This window comes from Gymnoscopelus microlampas (genome assembly GCF_963454915.1).
Source record: "Gymnoscopelus microlampas genome assembly, chromosome: 7".
Lineage (NCBI taxonomy): Eukaryota > Metazoa > Chordata > Actinopteri > Myctophiformes > Myctophidae > Gymnoscopelus > Gymnoscopelus microlampas.
The window spans coordinates 7,019,232-7,041,964 of record NC_139944.1 but is presented as its reverse complement, the minus strand read 5'-3'; the positions used below and the strand labels follow the sequence as shown (position 1 = coordinate 7,041,964).

At 41.6% G+C, this 22,733-nt stretch overlaps 1 protein-coding gene across 1 annotated transcript in view; it reads left to right on the top strand.

Annotated features, from left to right (window-relative positions):
* The first annotated feature begins 1,021 nt into the window (after positions 1–1,021).
* The window catches only part of suclg2 (succinate-CoA ligase GDP-forming subunit beta), a 204,766-nt gene continuing 183,054 nt past the window's right edge, over positions 1,022–22,733 (top strand). Inside the window, exon 1 of the mRNA XM_084063217.1 lies at positions 1,022–1,101. Coding sequence (XP_083919343.1) covers positions 1,024–1,101 — 78 coding nt within the window. The 5' untranslated portion in view covers positions 1,022–1,023. The remainder of the gene's footprint in view (positions 1,102–22,733) is intronic.

The following is a 22,733-nucleotide window of genomic DNA, read 5'->3' as shown; positions in this document are numbered from 1 at the left end:
GCTGAGCCTGGATAACATTCAGATCATCGTGAAGGTTTAGTGTACAGTGAGGGATTCACGTCTCACACACTGTGTGCATGATCTAATAACATAGGACCTATAGGTGATAGCCTATGTGTGCAGCAATGATATAGTAAATAAACTAAATAATGATTTCTTACATACTACTACTAGAACATTATAATGCTGTGCATCTATCTATCTGTCTGTCTGTCTGTCTGTCTGTCTAAAATAATCATATTTGTACTGGGGACCCCCCAAAATCATATTTGAACTGGGGACCCCCCAAAATAATCATATTTGAACTGGGGACCCCCCCAAATAATCATATTTGAACTGGGGACCCCCCAAAATCATATTTGAACTGGGGACCCCCCAAAATAATCATATTTGAACTGGGGACCCCCCCAAATAATCCTTATTTGAACTGGGGACCCTCCAAAATAAACATAGGCCTATTAGAACTGGAATTGAACGGCAATGCGAGGCGTTCAGAGCTTGTAAATCCGCAATTTTCAAAAATGTTGTCTCTTTCTTATATTATTTGACAATTTGGACAGTTTTTTGTTGTATAGTTTGTCGATTACTTTTGATGCATTACATGTTTTTTTTTCTTTTCTATCTTCCTAATTTTTAAAAAGTCCTGGGTTGCCAGATCTGCTTATTATAATTTCCCCGCAAGATTTTATTTGAAAATAGCCGATCTACAAGCTCACAACGCGTGGCATCGCGACGCGTTGTGAGCTTGTAGATCTGCTATTTTCAAATAGCTGATGTATATGTTAAAGTGCTCTTGTGGGTGGCCCATAGTCGCTGCTTTTGAGCTGGTTTTCTTAGATCTGGTTGCTTGTTTCTCTCACAGAATCTGGCAACACTACCCACAGGTTGAGTTGAGAACCACTGGCGTAGCGTTGGCTCTTTGCGTGCCGCCCACCAGCAGACAGACGGACCAATCAGCTCTCACGTCATCCGCCACATGACCCCCTCTACGTCATTCCGTTATTCCGTGTCAAACTGTCAACAATGGCGGCATCCATGGCATCCCAGGCTGCAGTGAGAGGACTAACCACCTCCAAACACCTGTTTCTGGGCAAATTCAAGGTACAGACATCACGTTAAACTACCGACGAAGCGTTTGTTTTATCATTCGGTGCCCTGTCGCCGTTTGGTCCGTGACGTTATTTCTCCCTTTGTCCCAGAGAGAGCTGTTTTAGTTACCTTGTGTTAGCAAGGTGGCTAAAAGCTAGTGCAAGTTGTGGTGGTGGTTTGTTTGACAGATCAAAGTTACACACTGTGTCAACACTTCTAACAGCAGACACAGGATAAGTGGGCACCATAGGGACATCTGGGCACCTCGTTGTAAAATTGCCTATTTTGTCCAAAATGTTAGAGAATAATATTTGAACAATTAAGTTATGTAAGGTATGTATACATGATGTGAACATGCACTACATCATTATCAGACTACATTTTAACCTTCAACTTCTTGTTAATGCCCCCAAATTACTAGATATACAGGTTTTGTAGCAATTGTAGGAATATTAGACCCCAATTGTTGAATGTTTAATCATGTACTAATCATGTACTACTGTATACTTTTCTTTACTTTACATTTATTATTATTATTATTATATTTTCTAAATTAGCCAATTTTACATTGAAGTGCCCAGATGTCCCTTAGTAGTGCCTACCTATCCTGTTACCCTTACGGCATTCAGAGTGAGTCAGTACATTCATTAAACTAACATAATTAGGATTTAGTATCACTATAGTCTACAAGTTTGCTCATGTGTGTACACACGTGCAACTCACTTGCTCTTAAAATTCATGAATAACTTTGTTATGCCGACAATGTCTGTGTTAACCCATTGAGACCTGGAACTGTGTCATTTTTAGATTTGAGCTGAAAAGCATTATTTTACACTTTGGGCTATTCAAAAATAGCAGATCTACAAGCTCATAGCGCGGCACCGAGTGCCGCGCTACGAGCTTGTAGATCTGCTATTTTTGAAAATTCGTGAAAATGTGTGCAAATCTTTGAATATATATATTTTTAAAGCAAACATTTTTAACTCAAATATTTGCTTCTGGGGGTCCCTGGAACAACATATTTTGATGGGGGTCAGCGGCCAAATACATATAATTTTGGGGGGTCCTTGACATGAAAAGGATTGAGCACCACTGATAGAGAAACATACGTTTTTCAGAAAACTGTTGAGATTTAGGAGACATGTAGAATCGGCTTCAGGTCTCAATGGGTTAAGGTATTTTCATACAATCAGCCTGTATGGACTCTACACCATTATACAACCCTCAACCCTAACAATTGAGGGTATTGCTCACAGCTTTATCAGTGACTGATGTGCATCAACACTTTGACCTTGATTTGGTTGTCAATGTCACCTTGATGACTGATGTTATTATTTATTTTGAAATATGAATTATACTACTTTGCTTCTATTTTGGTATGCCATGAGTTAGACATGATCTCAAAATGGTCAAGCATGGCTGATATAGAGAGGTTTTACTGAAAACTGCAATGCTGGCACCTTTGGCCCCAGTTCATTAGCCCTTGACCTGCTTATTGCAACACCATACAAGATAAGAAGACCATTCTGTTAAACGGTAACTCCTGTACTTTGTATCCACCGTAGTGGGCAACAGAATCCATTGCATTTGTTTAAAGAAATACCCCACTTTTTTAGCGCACAACAACATGTCTATACAGAGTGAACAGACTGGCAAGGTTAGGGCTGACATTTTCTGAGTTTTGAGTGACGCAAACAAGAAGTAAGTGTCTGTTGACATTGTAAACAAGGGCCCAGTCCTGACTATACACTGCGAGCGACAGTCAACAGTTCTGGAAGGCTGTTGGAGCCTTAGTGCATTTTGCTCAGAGCGAAAGAACAATAAGTATGTGACTGTTTAACACAAGGGCCCAGTGTTGAAATGCCATTGAGCAAGGCACTGAGCCCCCACTTGCTCCAGTGAAGCTGCTCAGTGTCCCAACAGTATAAAACTATGGTTGTACTGGCCAGCTCCCAGGTGTGAATGTGTGAAGCAGGGTGTTGCTGCTGCATTCATGCTCAGCGAACCTACTCTGGGTAAATGAAGGTTTCGGGCATGTCATTGTACTATATATATACTGTAGATGAAAGTAAAAATAATTTAAATACTGACATACTAAAATACTGAAAATAGACACGTTGTGAACTTGTTGATCAGGTATTTTTGCTATTTATGCGTGACACCATGGTATGAAAACAAATCCTGTCATATGGTACGTCATAGAAGGCTGATGTCACACACGTTCTGGCCACATGAAGAATTGGCCTACATGAACCCATTTATACCAGGAAGTTTGGGAACGGGATCTGTGTCATTTTAAGATTTCTTTGGCTATTCAAAAATAACAGATCTACAAGCTCATAGCGCGGCTCCGAGTGCCGCACTATGAGCTTGTAGATCTGCTATTTTTCGGAAAAGTCGTGAAAATGAGTGCACATCTTTTATATACATTTTTAACTCAAATCTTTGCTTCTGGGGGTCTCTGGAACAACATATTTTTTAGATGGGAGGGTGTCCGCGGACAAATACATATTATTTTGGGGGTTGGAAAACCATTGATAATATAGCAGCGCAAGTAAAAAACGGGCCGTGCTACAAGCTTGTATATCTGTTATTTTTGAATAGCTCAAAGAAATCTTAAAATGACACACAGATGCGTTCCCGGTCTTAACTCTTTGACTGCCATTGACGAGATTTCTCGTTTTTCTCCGCATGGCTCAGCCAGCCGTCGACGAGATTGACGAGATTTTTGAAAAAATAAAAAATTATTATTATTATTTTTCTTTTTTTTTTTCAAAAAACATTTTTTTTTATCACAAAGGAAGCAGGAGATAACGCGATACGAAGATTTTCTGCTCCATTCACTTAAATGTTAAAAAATAAACGGAGACAAAATTCACAGTTTACCTATTTTTGCAATGTTATTCTCTGGCAGGGAAGGGGGGTAGATGTGTAAATACTGTGGCAGTCAAAGAGTTAAAGGGTTAACAGATCGGACTAGACTGCTTGTCTGACACCAAATTGGAGTGTTTGTAACATTGAAGGACCATCAGAGTAAGGCTGGGCGATATATTGATATTATCTCTACTCTATCGCTATTATGATATGAGACTCGATGGTCTGGGATTTTGTAATCTTGTCATATGGCTTAAAGAGTTTACTTTACCGCCCTCCCGAACATAGAGACAATTGCAACGATGTCTGAACTACAGATGAGTGTCGTGTCCAATGCTCTGTCTGCTTCAAATATTTATTGTAGGGCTGTCATACTATTAAAAATCGTGTTTCATCCAGATAGGGCCACGCACAGGTTCTCTTTACATGTCGTTTGATTTCAGTCATTTGTCATTTGGATTTTATAATGGAAGCCTGTTGAGCAGTGAAATAGCCTATACCGGTATCTACCGGTATTTTCGGTTATTATTTTAAGACTATAGCATTTTAAGTGGTCAAACTAGCATTATGTGCAGAAGCATCTTCCATAAAATCCCTAATTGTCTGTGATATTTCATAAAAGGAAAATGTTAAAGCCCCAATCTGCGATCCCCCCCTCCCCCCCCCCCCTGGTTGGCAGTATGTAGAACAGCAGGAACAATATTACTAAAACATCATTTTACGTATTGTGTTAATTGTTTAGGAAACGGCGTTAGTGTGGGGGGCTCCTTTCACACGGTTTCACAAATCGCACATTATTTAGGACCAGTGGTGGAAAAAGTACTAAAATATTTTACTTAAGTAAAAGTATCAATACTGCAATATATTAACATACTGTACTCAACCATACACATTGGTTAAAATTATATTTTATTCTTTAAAATAAGTCCTGATTAAAGTTATGTAATTTCTGAACTTAATTGACTTTTCTAGCTGTTCTATTATTTGCCTTAACCCACTTAGTTATTATATAGGCATTACTGATGATTATTTATCAAAACTCTCATTCTGTAATTTTGTGAAAGCGCCAATAGTCATTCCCACAATATCGATATGGTCCACATACAAATATTGTGAAGTTTTATTCAGTGGAAACTAGTCGAAACTACGCTTACTGTAGGCTACTCCTCCCAAATTGTACTGTGCTGTTTGAAATGTTCAAATAGGAAAACATTGATTGTATCCAGCTTAGTAGGCTGTAACTCGACAATGGTGAGAATTATTGGAACACAACATGCATATGTACGGTGTATCATGGCTGAGGAGTAGATTCGTAGTTTGCATGTTCTCCCTGTGTCTCCTAGGGTAGTTAATACCCTCACAAAAACATGTATTAATCCTGGTCGCTATACCGCCTCCCCCATGACAGCCGGGGCGCCTGATGGAGGGGAAGGGAACTGGTTGGAATAACGTGTTCCTTCCACGTGCTACGTCCAACAAGGGAAACTCTCCCCTGTCAGGTGACAAGAAGGTCAGTTGGCTCTCATGCATTGATGGAGGCATGAGCTCGGCCCTGGCCTCCCTAGGCTGGTGAGGGGAGTGTAGCGCGCCCCAGGATCACAAAATTGGCACCGGATGAAAAAAGGGTTACAAAAATCGTGGGATAAATATATTTTTTTATTCATAATAACCAATAGCCAAAAAAAGTAGTCTGAACTTAATAACAATTCTATAATCCTCCCGTTATTGCATCTGCTTGCTGCACCATGTGTATAACTTAACTTAAATCAGCCCCTCTTCTTTAAATGGACCACCAGATTGCATTTACAAGTGAATTTTTGGCATTTTGGGGAATATGGCTTGTGAAGTCGTGACAGGTCAATTATTTATCCATTTGGATTTGGTACCCATGTGCAGGCTCCTACGCTCCACCGATTCATCCGGGTCAGAACAGAACAGAACACCTGGGCAGAGTTTGGGAAAGTAAAGCTAGGAGAGAAGTAGTACTGTAAGCAGAACAGTCAAGTCCTTGATTTATCCATTGGCGGCGCTCTGAGAAAAATGGCAGACATATTTCAGCTGCTTTAACCCATTAAGACCTGGAACTGGGTCATTTTTAGATTTGAGCTAAAAAGCATTATTTTACACTTTGGGCTATTCAAAAATAGCAGATATACAAGCTCATAGCGCGGCACCGAGTGCCGCGCTATGAGCTTGTAGATCTGCTATTTTTGAAAAATCTTGAAAATGTGTGCAAATCTTTGAATATATATATTTTTTAAAACGAACATTTTTAACTCAAATCTTTGCTTCTGGGGGTCCCTGGAACAAGATATTTTGATGGGGGTCCATGGCCAAATACATATAATTTTGGGGGTCCTTGACATGAACAAGATTGAGCACCACTGATATAGAAACATAGGTTTTTAAGAATACTGCTGAGATTTAGGAGACATGTAGAATCGGCTTCAGGTCTCAATGGGTTAATTATTCTTTTCTTTCTTTTTTTTTAAACTTCATTTCATGTTTTGCATGCTGAGTAGGCAGGATAAAGCATAGGCTGAGCGCGCAACGAGACAGTAGGGGAGGAATTTCATAAAAGAAAATGGACTTGTAGAGCATCACTCAACGCGGCTCCTTCAGAAGATAAAAAGGTTAAAGCCATAACCCTGCCTTCCCTTGCCTTAATGAGCACACTCTGTCCTTAGGAACAGACGAGCAGAATGTAAATGCAAAGTCTGTAAATTGCAAATCTCCAGTGACATTCCAAAAATATCTAATATCAAAGATCTTTTAACCCGTTCAGACCGGGAACGCATGCTGTGTCATTTTAGATCTTAGCTCTAGCCATTATTTTATACATTGGCTATTCAAAAATAGCAGATCTACAAGCTCATAGCGCGGCACCGAGTGCCGCGCTATGAGCTTGTAGATCTGCTACACTTTTTTTGTATTTTTTTTTATCGTGAAAATGTGTGCACATCTTTTAATATATATTTATTTAAGTCAACATTTGTGACTCAAATCTTTGCTCCTGGGGGGTCCCTGGAACAACATATTTTGATGGGGATCGGCGGCCAAAAACATATCATTTTGGGGGTCCTTGACATGAAAAAGTTTGAGAACCACTGATTATAGCAACATAGACATGTGTAGACTCCCCAGATGCAAAGATTTGAGTTACAAGTGTTTGCTGTAAACATAGATATATTCAAAGATTTGCACACATTTTCACGATTAAAACACATTTTCACATTAAACGATTAAAATAAATAAATAGCAGATTTACAAGCTCATATAGCGCGGCACTGCTTGTATATCTGTTTTTTTTTGTTTTTGAATAGCCAAAGAAATCTAACAATATGACACACAGATGCGTTCCCGGTCTGAATTGGTTAAGTGCGCAAGGTCCACATTTTCCTGCAGCCTTATCTGAAAGAATGTGCTCTAACGCTAGGGCTATACCTCCTCCAGTCAGAAGAGGCTTGGCTCCTCCCCAGAAAAGTGAAAAAAAAATGCAATTCAAATAAATTAGGGAAATATCAATACATTCGAGACCATTCTAGTTTTGTAGTATGCTCTGTTGATGCATTTATTTTTTCTTTCTAAGTCTTAATTTCTCTTGTGGCTTTAGCGGAAGCAATGGGCTCATAGGAAATCCTTATTCCCGCTAGCTGAAAGTTGCAGATGAATGTCATTGATTTTTCCAGACTACTTCTCAAGTACGGCTATATCTGGCCGCTGTTGCAGTTATATCTAAGACCCTTTGACCTGAGATAGAGACAAGAGCCCTCCTGATGTTCCTAAGTCCATGCTAAAGACCAGAGTGGCTGACCCCCTCATGTCCCCTAGGTTGTACTGTTAGGCCTGGGGGAGCTTAGGATGGAAACAATCTTTTGCAGTAAATCACTGCTTGACAGCTTTTCTTTTTCACTCACAGGATTGAACCTGTTTCTATTTCATTCGTTAGCGGTTTTCATTCTCATAAGCTTGTTTGAAATCGTTAGCTGGAAATATAATTCATCGTGACACTGGTTGAACTACATGCACATGTGTGTTACTAGTACAACTCTTACTCCTAAACTCCAGAGATAGATGTAGATGCTGTGGTTATGTAAAGGCCCATTTATACTCCCGTTCTGAACATAATATGTAATGTACAGATGTGCCATTTCAAAACTTCAAATGTCCTGCCATCGCTAAGATTTTCAGGGGATTCCCAGGGCAATAAGAGGGACAAAGAAGGGCATTTAAAATGCTGAATTATTTTGATGATCACTGCTTTTATGATGCTAATTAATTTGAGCAACTGGTCAAGGACCTCTTCAAATCACCTTTCGCCTCATAATGAGTCTGACACCTTCTTCAACACACATTCTTTTGTTCTCATGTATATGGATGTCTGTTGAAGGGAAAAACGGGGGTGTGTAGTGACAACTTCTTTTCAGGGGCAAAACAGTGCATTTTAAGGGCAGAACAGGGAGGAAAAAAAATGCATTTTCAGGGCACTTTCAGGGAAAGAACAGTAACGTGTGAAGTTTTGAAGTGGCACATCTGTATACTGTCCTTATGCAGAATGCTCACATAGTTTGCACTATTGCATGTTACGGATATGTAATTTTTGTATCCATAAGCTTTCAGGAAACGTGCACAAAGACAACGAGATGAAATTTAATGGCGGTGTAACGGTAGTACATATTCATATTAACTGTACGGTACAAGGCATTTGGTTTGGTACACACGCACGCACGCACGCACGCACGCACGCACGCACATCCAGTGATGCGCTCTGTGCTAAAGGCAGCCCAAACAACATTTGGCAAGTTGCAAAGTGGTTCGGAGAGAGAGAGAGAGAGTATTTGACGGCGAGGGAGAAGAGTAATTGTTGCCTACGTGGTATCCACAGGCTGTTTTTATCTGGTTAAAACCAGCAAATTCCCGCAGAGGTGATGTCATGGACCTATAGGGAGGTTTCCTGTTAGTAAACATGAGAGGAATATGACCGCGCAGCTGCGGGGGGAAGCCTATGGGTGCGTTTGGAAATTACGCACCGGAGCACACTCGCCTATTAGTTTGTATTGGCCAGTGCGCTCACTGCCGCTCAGGGCTGTATTTTCGAACGCGCCTTACCTTACCTTACCCCCAGGCATGCGCAGATTGCGCATTCTGCTCTGTGATGACGTCGCTCGGAAACCCGTCTATAGTAACAAGCTAATGAAAGCAGCTAACCTGGCCCGAAGGTGGACTGTTATTGAAGTGCACCCGTGTCAATCTCAGCCGCTCTTCGTAACTAGATAACACATGGTAGCTGCTGAGGCTCGAGTTCAATAAAGCAAAATTAAGGACATTTCTCTGGCATTACTAATTTACAGACGAGTCGAAGCGTACCGTGAATTTTGAGAACCGTTAGTGTTGAATATAATTGAGCCTCCCTTAACCCATTAAGACCGGGAACGCATCTGTGTAATTTTAAGATTTTCTTTGGCGATTTGAAAAATGCGTGCAAATCTTTGAATATATTTATAACATTTGTAACTCAAATCTTTGCTTCTGGGGATTCTTCAAATGTCTTCTAAATCAGTTAAAACAGTTTAAAAAAACAAACATATTTGCTATAATAAGTGGTTCTCAAAAATGATATGGCGGTGGACCCCCATCTCAAAATATTTTGTTCCAGGGACCCCCAGAAGTTGTAAGAGAGAAGAGAGAATTTTTGCTTTAAAAAATATACTCAAAGATTTGCACACATTTTAATGATTTTTCAAAAATAGCAGATCTACAAGCCGCGCTATGAGCTTGTATATCTGCTATTTTTCGAATAGCCAAAGAAATCTTGCAATGACAGAGATGCGTTCCCGGTCCTAAAGGGTTAAGAGTCCAATCATACATGAAAATAGTAGCCTTAGATGTGAAAGTACTAGGCAAGTCGTCAAGTCTGTATTCTCTAAGCCTGGAGGCCATAACGATTGAAGTTGTAAGACTTTCATTTTTCTGTCTTTAACTTTGTGCCCTCAGGCCCCGTGACAAATTGCACTGCCATCTTTGAGAATTGATTGCAGATTCTCATCATGATGATAGTCATTTGCATTATTGACTTCATCTCTCTCCCCTCTGATTGTCTGCTTGGAAGTGATACTGGTTGGAAAATGATGAGCATAGCCTACCGCTTAGGCTACGCCGTGGCTAGTGTGATCACACTGTAAAATACTGGTGTTTTTTTTAAAATGTAGTTTATTTAACCACTTTCATTTTCTGCGCATACCATTTTCCCATTAAGATCTGAGGCGATTCTTCAAAATACAGTTTTTTGAAAAAAATCCCCCAAAAATGGTCAAGATTTTTCAAAAATAGCAGATCTACCAGCTCATAGCGCGGCACTCGGTGCCGCGCTACGAGCTTGTATATCTGCTATTTTTGAATAGCCAAATAAATCTAAAGTGACACAGATGCGTTCCAGGTCTTAATGGGTTATAATAGGCTGAAAAAAACATTTTGCAAACATTTCAATATGTTCAGTTCACAACGCTTGTAGATCGGCAGTTCTTTGCTATTCATCACATGACAAAATATATAGGGCTAAGTGGTTAACGCGCCGAATATTACTTCGTACCGAGCCTCGATAGGCGGATGTACAGTATGGGCGATCTCCACCTATCAATAATGTCTGGTTTCAATGTAGAGGTCAGAACTGGGGTGGAAAGAATTCAGAGATCTAAATAACACTACAGCATTGCAGAACCAATGCAAAGACTCTAAAGGTATTGTTTATCAAAGCAGATGAGATCTACATTGAACTCCTAGTATCAGACTTAGAGATGTACCGATACTAGGGATGAGTCTGACTATTCGAATAGTCGAATAGTCGTTTGTAGGATAAAAATCAATTTTTTAAAGTTCTGTTGCAAAGGCTATATTGTTTATTTCACCACGTCTTTAACAGTTTAGTTACAATAATGTAAAAGATGATCCTGGTGTGTTTTTTGTGTTTTATCTGCATTTTTAGATTTTTACCCATATCCTCAGAGACTATGAGTCATTTGACTCATAGTCTCTTTATCTCACCTTATTACACGGCTTGGTTGAATGCTCGATTCTGATTGGTCAGTCATCGGTCATTATTTCTGGATAATGACCGATGAGCTCTATAACGGACCGCTGTGTAATCAGAGACTCAGAACACCTGCTCATGTCAACCTGCGCTGCTTGGTTATATAACATGACAGCCATGTAAACAAACAAACAATGTCATTTACAACTAAACGTTGCTCTCAAGAATGTTTTTGAAAACATTTGAAGTGAGAAATAGACGATGCAATAACCGAGAAGTCATTCTATTTGATCCACTGCGCTTCCTTGTTTATCGTGGCACAACAACGGGGGAATACCAAAACGCTCGCCCCAAAACACAGTCGCCCCGGGGCAAATCCGGCGGTATTACAGGCAAATCGGCAGTAAATAGAATGGGAGGCGAGTGTGTTTTGGGGCGAGTTTTTTTCCATTTCGTCATTTGTTTTTGCGAGGCGAACTTGTCCGCCCAGCCCAATACTTATGGAATACTTTCATTGCCGTAAGCAAGGAAATACTTCGTTTTGTTGTTACTTTTGGGTAAATGTATTTATGTATTTATTAAGTAGCCGTGTAATAAGCGGGATAATGCATGGGGAGGTAGTCATTATTGAAATTTAAAGCCCTTCAGGGCGATTAACCACCTCGGCTGCGCCTCGGTGGTTAATCGCCCTGTTGGGCTTTAAATTTCAATAATGACTACCTCCCCATACATTATCCCTTGCTTATTTCCTGACTACAATGTAGACCACACCCCCACGCAGCCTCCCTTCCCCACAAGGAATGGCATTGCCCCAAAGCATTATGGTCATTGTAGTAATGCAGCAGTCCAGTCAAACCCCAGTCAAACACATAGACTTCTATATCTTTTTGGCCATAGGGTGCACATTTTAAATTTTGCTACTGTTATCTACTACAAATATTATTAACATTGAGTGACTGTAAGTTCTTCCAGGGGTGAAATGCTCCTTTAATCAAGGGGCCAGCTTCTGAGTTGTAAATTGAGGCTGTATAGGAAGTGACAGTTCATATGAATGGCCTGTAGCATTGCTGTTTCACCCTAGCTGCTGTCAGAAAGAATTACTCTCCATTCAAGCGGATGGGTTTTTGCCGAACTTTAGACTTGATTTTATTACCTTTATAAACATTGTCATAAATTCTATATGCTTCCAGTCGCTAGTTTAAAGTCTTCTTTCAATCACCATGATATGCGTTTCGGTTGAATTATAGTCCCATTTATTTTAACATTTATGATAAAGTAGGGTATGCTGTAGGAGGGGCGTGGCTACCTTGTGATGATTTGATCGACAAGCTACACAACCAATAGCATTAATTCCCCACCCCCGCTCCGGTCCCAACCAATAGTGTTCATTTCCGTGTTCCAGATACAGAAAGAAGGCGGATTTTGAAATTGCTGAAAAAAAGGCTTCATTTACAGTCTATAGAGTCTATTTGGGCGTAACTTTGTCCATCCTTTGTACTGTCTATGGTGTAAATTCAATCGCATGAACTGAACCCTAGAGGCCCGATTCTGGGAATGTCGTCGTTATACAGTAGGTGAACATTCTGTGCAAATAGGCTAGCATTATTCTTTGAAAATGGCAGATCTAAAGCTCAAAATGTGTCGTGCTGCAACGTGTAGCGAGCTTGTAGATTTACTTTTTCTGCTATTTGATGTACATACTGAATAGGGTTTAATTGATTAGTTCTGAGCATGTAAAGATTTACACGTTTGATGGTCAAATGTTACACTCAAGCGTTAAACAAACATTTTCACTGTGTAGGCAGGGCCTGGCAGACACACACACACACACACACACACACACACACACACACACACACACACACACACACACACACACACACACACACACACACACACACACACACACACACACACACACACACACACACACTGTGTGACTCTTTTGCTACTCTTGGGCATAGTGCTCACTAAGCACTATATTTTCACATGGTTGGTATAATGAGGCATAGCTTTACTGGTGGGACCAGCTTCATCTATCTGCATCAAGGCTTCTGATAATGAATATTGCATCAATACTGAATAGATAGTGAATATGCATTTTCTTGAGTATAGCAGAGCTTACTACGAGCTTATAGTGTGCTTTTTAATTATACAACTTGTACTTAAAATTGTACTACTTTGACTTTGAGCAATCTATATTGGGGGTCTTCAACGTTTTAAGGCCAGGGACCCCCTAGCTGAGAGAGAGAGGAAGTAGGGACCCCCTCTATATTGTATAAAATTGTGTTTCAGATAAACCTTTTCTGCGCTTTTTTCCCTCTACACCTATGACAAAAATGACAAAAATAGCCGATCTACAAGCTTGTAGATCTGCTATTTTTGGCTGAAGTTCTCCTCAGAAAAGGGATGGTAGGGTTCAAGTGGTTAATGTAAAAAAAAAAAAATCCTGTCACACAAAGATTTGGCGGACCACTCTGAGGACCCCCTAGGGGTCCCGGACCCCCTGTTGAAGACCCCTGCTCTGGATGTTGAGTTGATATGCTCGATACAAGCAATGCTCGATAATCTCTCGCTAAATATGGGTGTGGTGAAGTTTGCCTTTGACTAGCCCACTTAAAGGTAGGGTAAGTGATATTTTTTGGTTAAAACAAAAAGTATTTTGTTAAAAGGTTAAAACACTATATTCTGATAGTAATCATTGCTATAGAGTGTTTGTTCAGTAAGTCTCCCCGTCTCTCCAGCTCTTTAATAAACAGAAAATACATTTTCCGGTAGGTGTAAAAATCTCCGCCAATCAGGAGAAAGTACCCGTTTTTAAGCTTCATTTTTATAGTGTTCCAGTTCCAATTTTGCCCGCTCATTTCTTAGTGTCATCACTAACAATTTCACTTGTTTAATCTATATCCTGATTGAGTTCTCTATCCTGATTGGATACAATTGGAAATGAAACTGAAACGAAAATGCATTTTCTGTTTTGTTGGAGAGACAAGGAGACTCCTTTAACTGAACAAACACTCTATAGCAATGAGTACTATCAGAATATAGAGCTATTAATTAACATGTATTTTAACCAAAGAAAATCACTTACCCTACCTTTAAATGCTCAGAATTTCTTTGCTCATTCCTTTATATTACAGCGGAATATTTTGTTGAGGCTGGTACCTTGAAAGTTTGTTTCCCCCCCTTTCCTGCTCTGCTCTAGTAGTCAAATGTTATGTACTGTACGCACATGCAACACTATTTGAAAGAGGCTGGGTGTCTGCCAGTGTTCCTAACAATCGATCGGTTTACTCAGTGTTGCACGACTTATTCTTTTTTTTGCCGCTCTCCGCCCCAGTGGTAAAGTAATGCAAAACTTCTAATCTTCAGATTTCTGGATGCAATCCGTACCTCCCCTCTGATGGCCACAGCCCACTCTCCTTTCTCACACTCCTCTCTCTCTCTCTCTCTCCATCTCTCCTACCCTCTTTTCTCCCTCTCTCTCTCTCTCTCTCTCTCTCTCTTCATCTTCTCTTTCTTCCTCCATTTTTTGGGGCCAGCTGCTGAGGCGATAAGAGTAACGATCGTGCGGATTCTCTCCCCGGTCGGCTGCACAGTAGTATCAGAGCCTTTGGGCTGATTGGCAAGCCCAGGTATCTCCACAATGGAATCAAATCGGCTTTGACAGTACGTCGTCGGCTCCACCGAGGAATTCAATTTGCGATGATTTGTCAATAACAATGCGACGATAGATCGCAATATTTCAGGACAGTTAGGGCACGTGGTACACTCTGTTGGGGGGGGGGGGGGGGGGGGGGCGGGGGATTTATTTATTTATATTTGTGTTTTTTTTCTTCCCCCTTCTCCCCTCTCTCATAAATCACATCTCCTGAATTCTTGTCTGCACAGCGAGATAATCCTCAGGCTGTTATTCACTGTCGCTGGCGCCCGCGCGGAATTTGTAAACATTTGCTAAAGTTTTCTTTTTTTCTTTTCCTTAAGGTGTCACCAGGCAGCCCCCCTGGCCCAGTAGTGCCGCAGCCCCCAGTATGGCAGGCAAACAGTGGGGAGAGGAGAACGTTGACTCAATGAGACTCGGTCCTGAATATTTTACAGAGGGGGGTGAGGGGGGGGGGGGGTTGGAGGGCCTGTCACTAGCAACGACTTCTGTTGCTGTAACTTCAAACGGCGGTCGGGTTTCTCCATCTGCCTCAGCGAGAACACATTTACATTTCCTTCCCCGCGAGGGATATTGGAGACTCAAGTTGTATGGCAGGCAAACAGTGGGGAGAGGAGAACGTTGACTCAATGAGACTCGGTCCTGAATATTTTACAGAGGGGGGTGAGGGGGGGGGGGGGTTGGAGGGCCTGTCACTAGCAACGACTTCTGTTGCTGTAACTTCAAACGGCGGTCGGGTTTCTCCATCTGCCTCAGCGAGAACACATTTACATTTCCTTCCCCGCGAGGGATATTGGAGACTCAAGTTATCTCTAACCGGATTTGAATATCACTTCACCAAGGTTAATGGCAATTTCTGTAGCTGGTAAGAGAGGTGTTTAGGCTTTTTCAATAATGTAAGAGGGTCATTAGGAAGGAGTTGGCAGCCTCTGAAGTAGTATGCGGGCGAGTGGGTAGTCTTTGTGAGAAAGGTGCTCGGAAGAAGCTATGAAAGAATCTCGTAAAAAAAAAATCTGCGTGGGCACTTTTGTTCATCGGGAGTGAACTTGGACATTAACACAGTATCTCATCTTTGTGTGGCTTCCCTCCTGTCTTTATCTGACACCTTAGAATAGCGTTGCTGTTTGATGGAAACCATATGGCTGAAACAGTTACTTTTCAGAAAAATGGAAAAAAAATAACCTGTGTTCCAATGAAGCTGGTGTAGTTATTATTTAGGCATAACTTCTGACCCAATTCTATTTGTAAAAATGTTTCCTTTGTTAACTCTTTCACTGCCAGACTTATTTCTGGCTGTGTTTTGCCCAGTGCCAGGATTTTTTGCGATTTATCTTACCTTTTCAAGTACTCACAGAATATTTATCTCCAGTATAAGTGATCCCCTGATGGTTGCTATTATCACTGAGGGTTTTCAGGTGTGGTTTAACAAATGTCAACGAGGTCATCGTGACCTCGTTGACATGTGTTGTTTGATGTTTCGAAGATGGCGTGTCTCACTCAAAAATACATGGTAAAACACACGAAAATGTAGATTTTTTTTTCTCCGTTTATTTTTTAACATAGAAGTGAATGGAGCAGCAACTTTTCTTGGATAGCGTTACCTCCTAGTTCCTTTGAGAAAAAACAAAAACTGGGTGGAAACTATTTGGAAATTTCAAATATTCTATTTTCACGACATGTTCAACATTTTCCACAAATACTGTACATCTACAGGCTGACGACGCGTTGCTTTTAAATCGGCTATTTTCGCCATTCTTGCACGACTGTCATACGATGGAAGCAGGGCATTAATTTACGAAAACACATACGACGTTGAAACACAAGCGATACGAGGTTTCTGCCCGACGACAGCAACGATACGACGCCACACACATCCTTGCTTATTAACTATGCTAATTGGCAAAATCCCTATCTGTCGAGACACCTCAGTCAGGGTTTCCTCTGCTAAGCCTGTCTGTGGGAGATTAGACCCAGCCTTCCTAAAGACCTGCCAATGATGCAAATCTCACTGATCTAAATCCTGAAGCCACGCTCCGCTACTCATGCCTCTCTCTCTCTCTCTCTCTCTCTCTCTCTCTCTCTCTCTCTCTCTCTCTCTCTCTCTCTCTCTCTCTCTCTCTCTCTCTCTCTCTCTCTCTCACCCCCTTGTTCCCAAACCAGTAGACGTCATGTCTCTCCAAAGTCTAAGGGAGAGGCTTCATAGTCAAATCTCTTCTTCCACACGCCCCGGGCGTGACCTTGGGTTTAATGTTAAATCGGTCTAGGACCTAAGCAAACTGATGCAAAGAGTAGGCCACAGAAGGCATGACGTTCACATTTTATGTGCATCCCTATCCAGGGTTGCCAGATCTGCTTATTATAATTCTTTGAAAATAGCCGATCTACAAGCTGTGAGCTATCGTTGTGAGCTATCGGCTATTTTCAAATAGCCGATGTATATGTTAAAGTGCTCATGTGGCCCAGACCTGGTTTTCCTAGACCTGGTTGCTTGTTTCTCTCACAGAATCTGGCAACACTGATCCTATCCGATGTCGAAGTCGATGCTTCATATCCATATGAGTAAAATCGCCGGGGTGGTGGTGTGTTTAATTTTCAAACACAGTTCTTATATGAAGCGATCTAAGATTCCCCAATGAGGATATCAATACACAAAGTAAAGCCATGAACATGCGAAATGCGCCCTCTACTGGCAGTGACAGTGACTTCGGCGCTCTATTACCATGTGTAGACAACGTGCGACATATTTTTCACCTTTTCACAAATTCAAGCTGTTTAATAGCCTTTTCCCGAACCTCTGTTTAACTCTACGGCCGGAGTTTGCGCATGCACGGCCACGGCCCACGCGCATGCGCGGCCATGGGGTCCCCACAGTATGTTGTTAGCTGACTCATGGCGTTCTTAGAGTGCCTGCATTTACAGTACTTGGAGAGAAAGCACAATTGACTTGTTGACTGTCAATGTTAGGTGATGAGTGCAAGCAGGGTAAAACGATGTAGGATGCAGTTGCTGTGGTAACCCCTGGTCCACCTATTCCAGTACTGTATGGGCACCGTGGACAGCGTTGCCAGACTCTGTGACAGAAACAAGCAACCAGGTTTTTGGAAAACAAGCCCAAAAGAAGCGGCTATGGGCCACATGAGCACTTTAAACATACATCAGCTATTTGAAAATAGCAGATCTACAAGCTCACAACGCGTCGCATCGCGACGCGTTGTGAGCTTGTAGATCTGCTATTTTCAAATAAAATCTTGGGGGGAAATTACAATAAGCAGACCTGGCAACACTGACTGTGGAGCACTGACACTTAGACCTGGCATGTGATGGTTGGACAGCGCGCTGTCTCTCGCACTACATGAGAACACTGGTCTTGTTGAAACGCGTCTTTAAATGACCTTTTCTTGCTCGCTTGCGTCACTGTCCGTTAGGATGGGATTGTTTAAAAAAAAGATATGTTTATTGTAATTTTTCGATCTAATAATCAGCTAAGAAAATAATCAATAGTTGCAGTAATGTTTTAATTCCCTCAAGCTTCCAACTGGGCCTGAAGTTCTGCCTGCATTTGTGAGAATAGCATGCACAATGTCCTTGCCATCTCTCTTCGTCTCTAAATCCGGTCAGGCAGTGCCAAAGCCCGACGACGGAGGAGGGACTGTTCTTGCCATCATCAACGTGCCATTACTTCATTAATTAGAGGAGACTGACGGTCTGCTTTTCCAGACTAGACGCTTATCTGCATTAGCCCGCCGCTTAATGCCTCGCGGTGCGTGCTAATGCTGCACGGCTAGCTATAAGTGGAGCTTCACTGATGATTCGCGTTTGGCTCTGTTTATGCAGAAAATCCACATCACTTCTGCCTCTCTGCTCTCTATCCCCTTTACTGCGTGTCACCTCCGTTGGCCGCTAACTCTACAATGTTGTCTGATTGTGGTACAGCCACCTCATTAGTTAAAAAAAAAAAATCTACTCCAATCGGCCCAGCAATGATTTTTATTGTGACTCTACAGCCATTCTGATTCAGGCTCTGGGGTGTGCAAGCGGACACAGATTAAACCCCCCCCCAGCCCCCCCTCCCCCCATGTTAAACGCTACCCGGATGGTTGGCTAAATGGATGTGTAACAGAGGCGCAAGTTCAGAACTTAAATGGGAACAAATCAATTAGGTGCAATCGGTGAGCGGCCAATCTGTTAATTTCTTAAACATTTGATAATGCCCCTCAAGGAGCATTCTGGTTAATTAACTTTGCAGTCATTTGTCGTCACTAATTAGGTGGGAGTCGTTTCAAAAGGGGTTACGTTCTCGCCGTGGCTAGTAATGAGAATTTTAACCCCAGCAGACATCTATGAGCTGTTCAGTGGAGAAAATTAGCCCCCTTTGAAACCATGGTATCCGTTGGCTCTGCCCTGGGTTTTAACGAGTGTTGTTTTCATACTGCACACAGTACGTGTTTATTCTCATACCAGCCATTTGTCTTGTCATTTGCGTACCTGCATCTGTCACCCAGTCAAATTTGCGGTGCCGTTATTTTACTTGGCAAATGAAGTTCTTCTCGTTCTGAATATTCATCCTCCCATTTGCCCAAAAACCAAAAAGTGGTTAAAATGATTGTGGGACTCTATGTTAACTAATTTAGCTGGGGACCCCCTGGTACCCCTCCCAAGGACCACTGGCGGTCCCCGGACCACCGTTTGAGAACCTGGACTACTGTGACCAGTGCAATATACCGAAGACCATTTTCTCAATAAGGGGTCCAAGGACAAGGGGTTCACAGTTAAATGATAATAATGGATAGTTGGGTTCTGTAACTTTGAGAGCGTACAAATAGACCATTTGGTTCCATTTGTACACTCTCAGAGTTAAATCAACACTGATTATTTTAGAGCCTAGACCGGAGAGAACACAAATCGTCAAACAAACGGGGGTCTGTCTCCTAACACATTTCAAACTGGGGGTCCTTGAAATTAAACAAGAAAGAAATGACTTGGAAGTCATATTCTACAGGTGCTGTGTGTGTGTGTGTGTGTGTGTGTGTGTGTGTGTGTGTGTGTGTGTGTGTGTGTGTGTGTGTGTGTGTGTGTGTGTGTGTGTGTGTGTGTGTGTGTGTGTGTGTGTGTGTGTGTGTGTGTGTGTGTGTGTGTGTGTGTGTGTGTGTGTGTGTGTGTGTGTGTGTGTGTGTGTGTGATTGTTTTCATAGACCTGATTACTTGTTTTTTCGGATTGCTTGTTTCTCTCGCCAAGCGTTACAGAATCTGCGACGCTAAACGATCTAATGTTTTTTATATAAGTGGTGACAACATTTTGTGACACCACACGAGTCTTCCCAACAATAGCTAAGATTGAAGTCAGTGTGAACATGGCCAAATAATAACTTAATAGCCAAACTAGGTCTAATGAAGCACGCTAGCATTTAGGCTAACCCTCCTGCCTGAGGCTGCAGTAAAACTTGCACCGTCTGTGAATGAGGGGAGCGCAGCGGAGCACGGTTACTGCGGGGGGCGGGCCGTCTCTCCATTCGTGTCGCCATTGGCTCAAAGGAGTGAAGGACAGCCAGGACAGCCAATGACACTTAGGTGTCACTCAGGTGTCGCTTAGGTGTCGGACTAGTACCCAGTGTGTCTGTAGGCCCGGCGCTCTTCGAGCACCTGGTAAAAAGGCAGAGAATCACTGCTGTAGACCAGCAACTAGGCCACCGGAAAGGACAGCCTGAAAGGACCAAAATGCACCAGAGGACCTTGAGAGTATTTATCATCTCAAAGCCACTATCGGACAACTAAAAGCACCCCGATTGGACTCCCTCTAGAAGCTTCACTTCCTGTTCTTAACCCAGTAAGACCGGGGAACGCATCTGTGTGTAATTTTTTTGGATTTCTTTGGGCAATTCAAAAATAGCAGCTCTACAAGCTCGTAGCGCGGCACCGAGTGCCGGGCTATGAGCTTGTAGATCTGCTATTTTTTTTATAGTCGTGAAAATGTTTGCAAATCTTTTGAATATATATATTTTTTAAGTGAACATTTTTTAACTCAAATCGTTGCTTCTGGGGATTTTACAAATGTCTTCTAAATACAGTTTTTTTTTAAAAACGTATGTTGCTATAACATCAGTGGTTCTCAAACTTTTTTCATGTCAAGGACCCCCAAAATGCCATGTATTTGGCTGCGGACCCCCATCTCAATATATTTTGTTCCAGCGACCCCCCCCCCCCCCCCCCCCCAGATTCAAAGATTTGACTTAAACATGTATATATATATTCAAAGATTTGCACACCGATTCTTCTCCAAAAATGGCAGATCTACGCGCTATGAGCTTGTACTGTAGATCTGCTATTTTTTAATAGCCCAAAGAAATGTAAAAAAACGACGCACGGATGCGTCCCCGGTCTCAATGGCTTAAAGCAGTGTCAGCTGGGCCAGGTCAATAGAGATTTACAGCGTCCTCATGAATATGCCTGCTTAGGAAAAAGTCAGCCCTGCTCCCACCGGTGACAAGCTAGAGCGGCTGTACTTTTTTTCCCTTTTTTTTTTTTTTCGTTTTTTTTCACAAAGACTCTCTTAGGAATCAATGGCGTATCGACACGGTGCCGCTTTCGCCCTAATGGAGCGGCAGCGTGTCCTGCCTCTGAGACATGCTAATGATGATGGCCTCTTTGAGAAGGAGGAAGAGGAGTCTCTGGTCCTCTGGAGGGAGGGCATCTATTCATTCTGCTCTCTTACTGCTTTAACCCATTAAGACCTGAGGCCGCTTCTAAAATAAATCTAAATCCTAATAGTTTTTCGGAAAAAAATATAAAAAAATAATTTTCACGATTTTTCTAAAATAGCAGATCTACAAGCTCATAGCGCGGCACTCGGTGCCGCGCTATGAGCTTGTAGATCTGCTATTTTTGAATAGCCAAAGACATCTAAAGTGACACAGATGCGTTCCAGGTATCAATGGGTTAATCCATTAAGACCGGGAACGCATCGGTGTGTCATCGGTTTTTAGATTTCTTTGGGCTATTCAAAACAATAGTAGATATACAAGCTCGTGAGCTTGTAGATCTTCTATTGTTTTTTTGTTGAAAAATCGTGAAAATGTGTGCAAATCTTTGGATTATTTATTTTTTTCTAAAGCGAACATTTTTTAACTCTTGTTACAACTTCTGTGGGGGTCTGGAACAAAATATATTTTGGGTGGTCCTTGACATGACAAAGTTTGAGAACCACTGATATAGCAACGTCATTTTTTTTCAAAACACCGTTGGCAAAGATTTGAGTTAAAAATGTTCGCTTTAAAAAATATATATATATTCAAAGATTTGCACAAATGTTCACAATTCTTCAAAAATAGCAGATCTACAAGCTCATAGCGCGGCACTCGGTGCTGCACTATGAGCTTGTAGATCTGCTATTTTTGAATAGCCCAAAGAACAAAAAAAAAATGACACTGATTCTTTCCCGGTCTTAATGGCTTAATGTAACCCCCTTCATGCTGCAGTTAATCATAAATTATAAAAAGTTAAACCTAAGCATGCCATGAAATAATTACCTCTCTGTCTCTCTCTCTCTCTCTCTCTATTCCCCTCTCTATATATAAATATGCTAGGTAATTATTTCATGGAGTGCTTAGGTGTAACTTTTTATAATTTATGAGTTTTTATCTGGCCTTTGATGGATGAATGAGTGATGAAGTTGGCTGCAGTGCAGGTGTCCTACAGGGTATCGATTGACTTACGCGCAGCATCAGCCACTTTGCATGAGCTGTCCGCCTCATCTTTCAGAGCTCTGTTTCAAACGTGTCCACTGCCGTGTTCGTCGAAGTGCTCTGGGTGCCATCAGCCTGAGGCATGCCATTCCTTATAGTGAAAACATCGCCTGAGATATGCCAAAATGCACTCATCTTGAATAGCATGTGATTGATCTTAACCCTCTCAGTGCCAATGAAATAAAAAAATATGTTCATACTGTGCCAGCAATTTTTTTTTTAACCCATTGAGACCTGAAGCCGATTCTACATGTCTCCTAAATCTCAGTATTCTGAAAAACGTATGTTTCTATATCAGTGGTAGGGATGGAGCTCGTTAATTTTTATTGATAATGAGCACCTT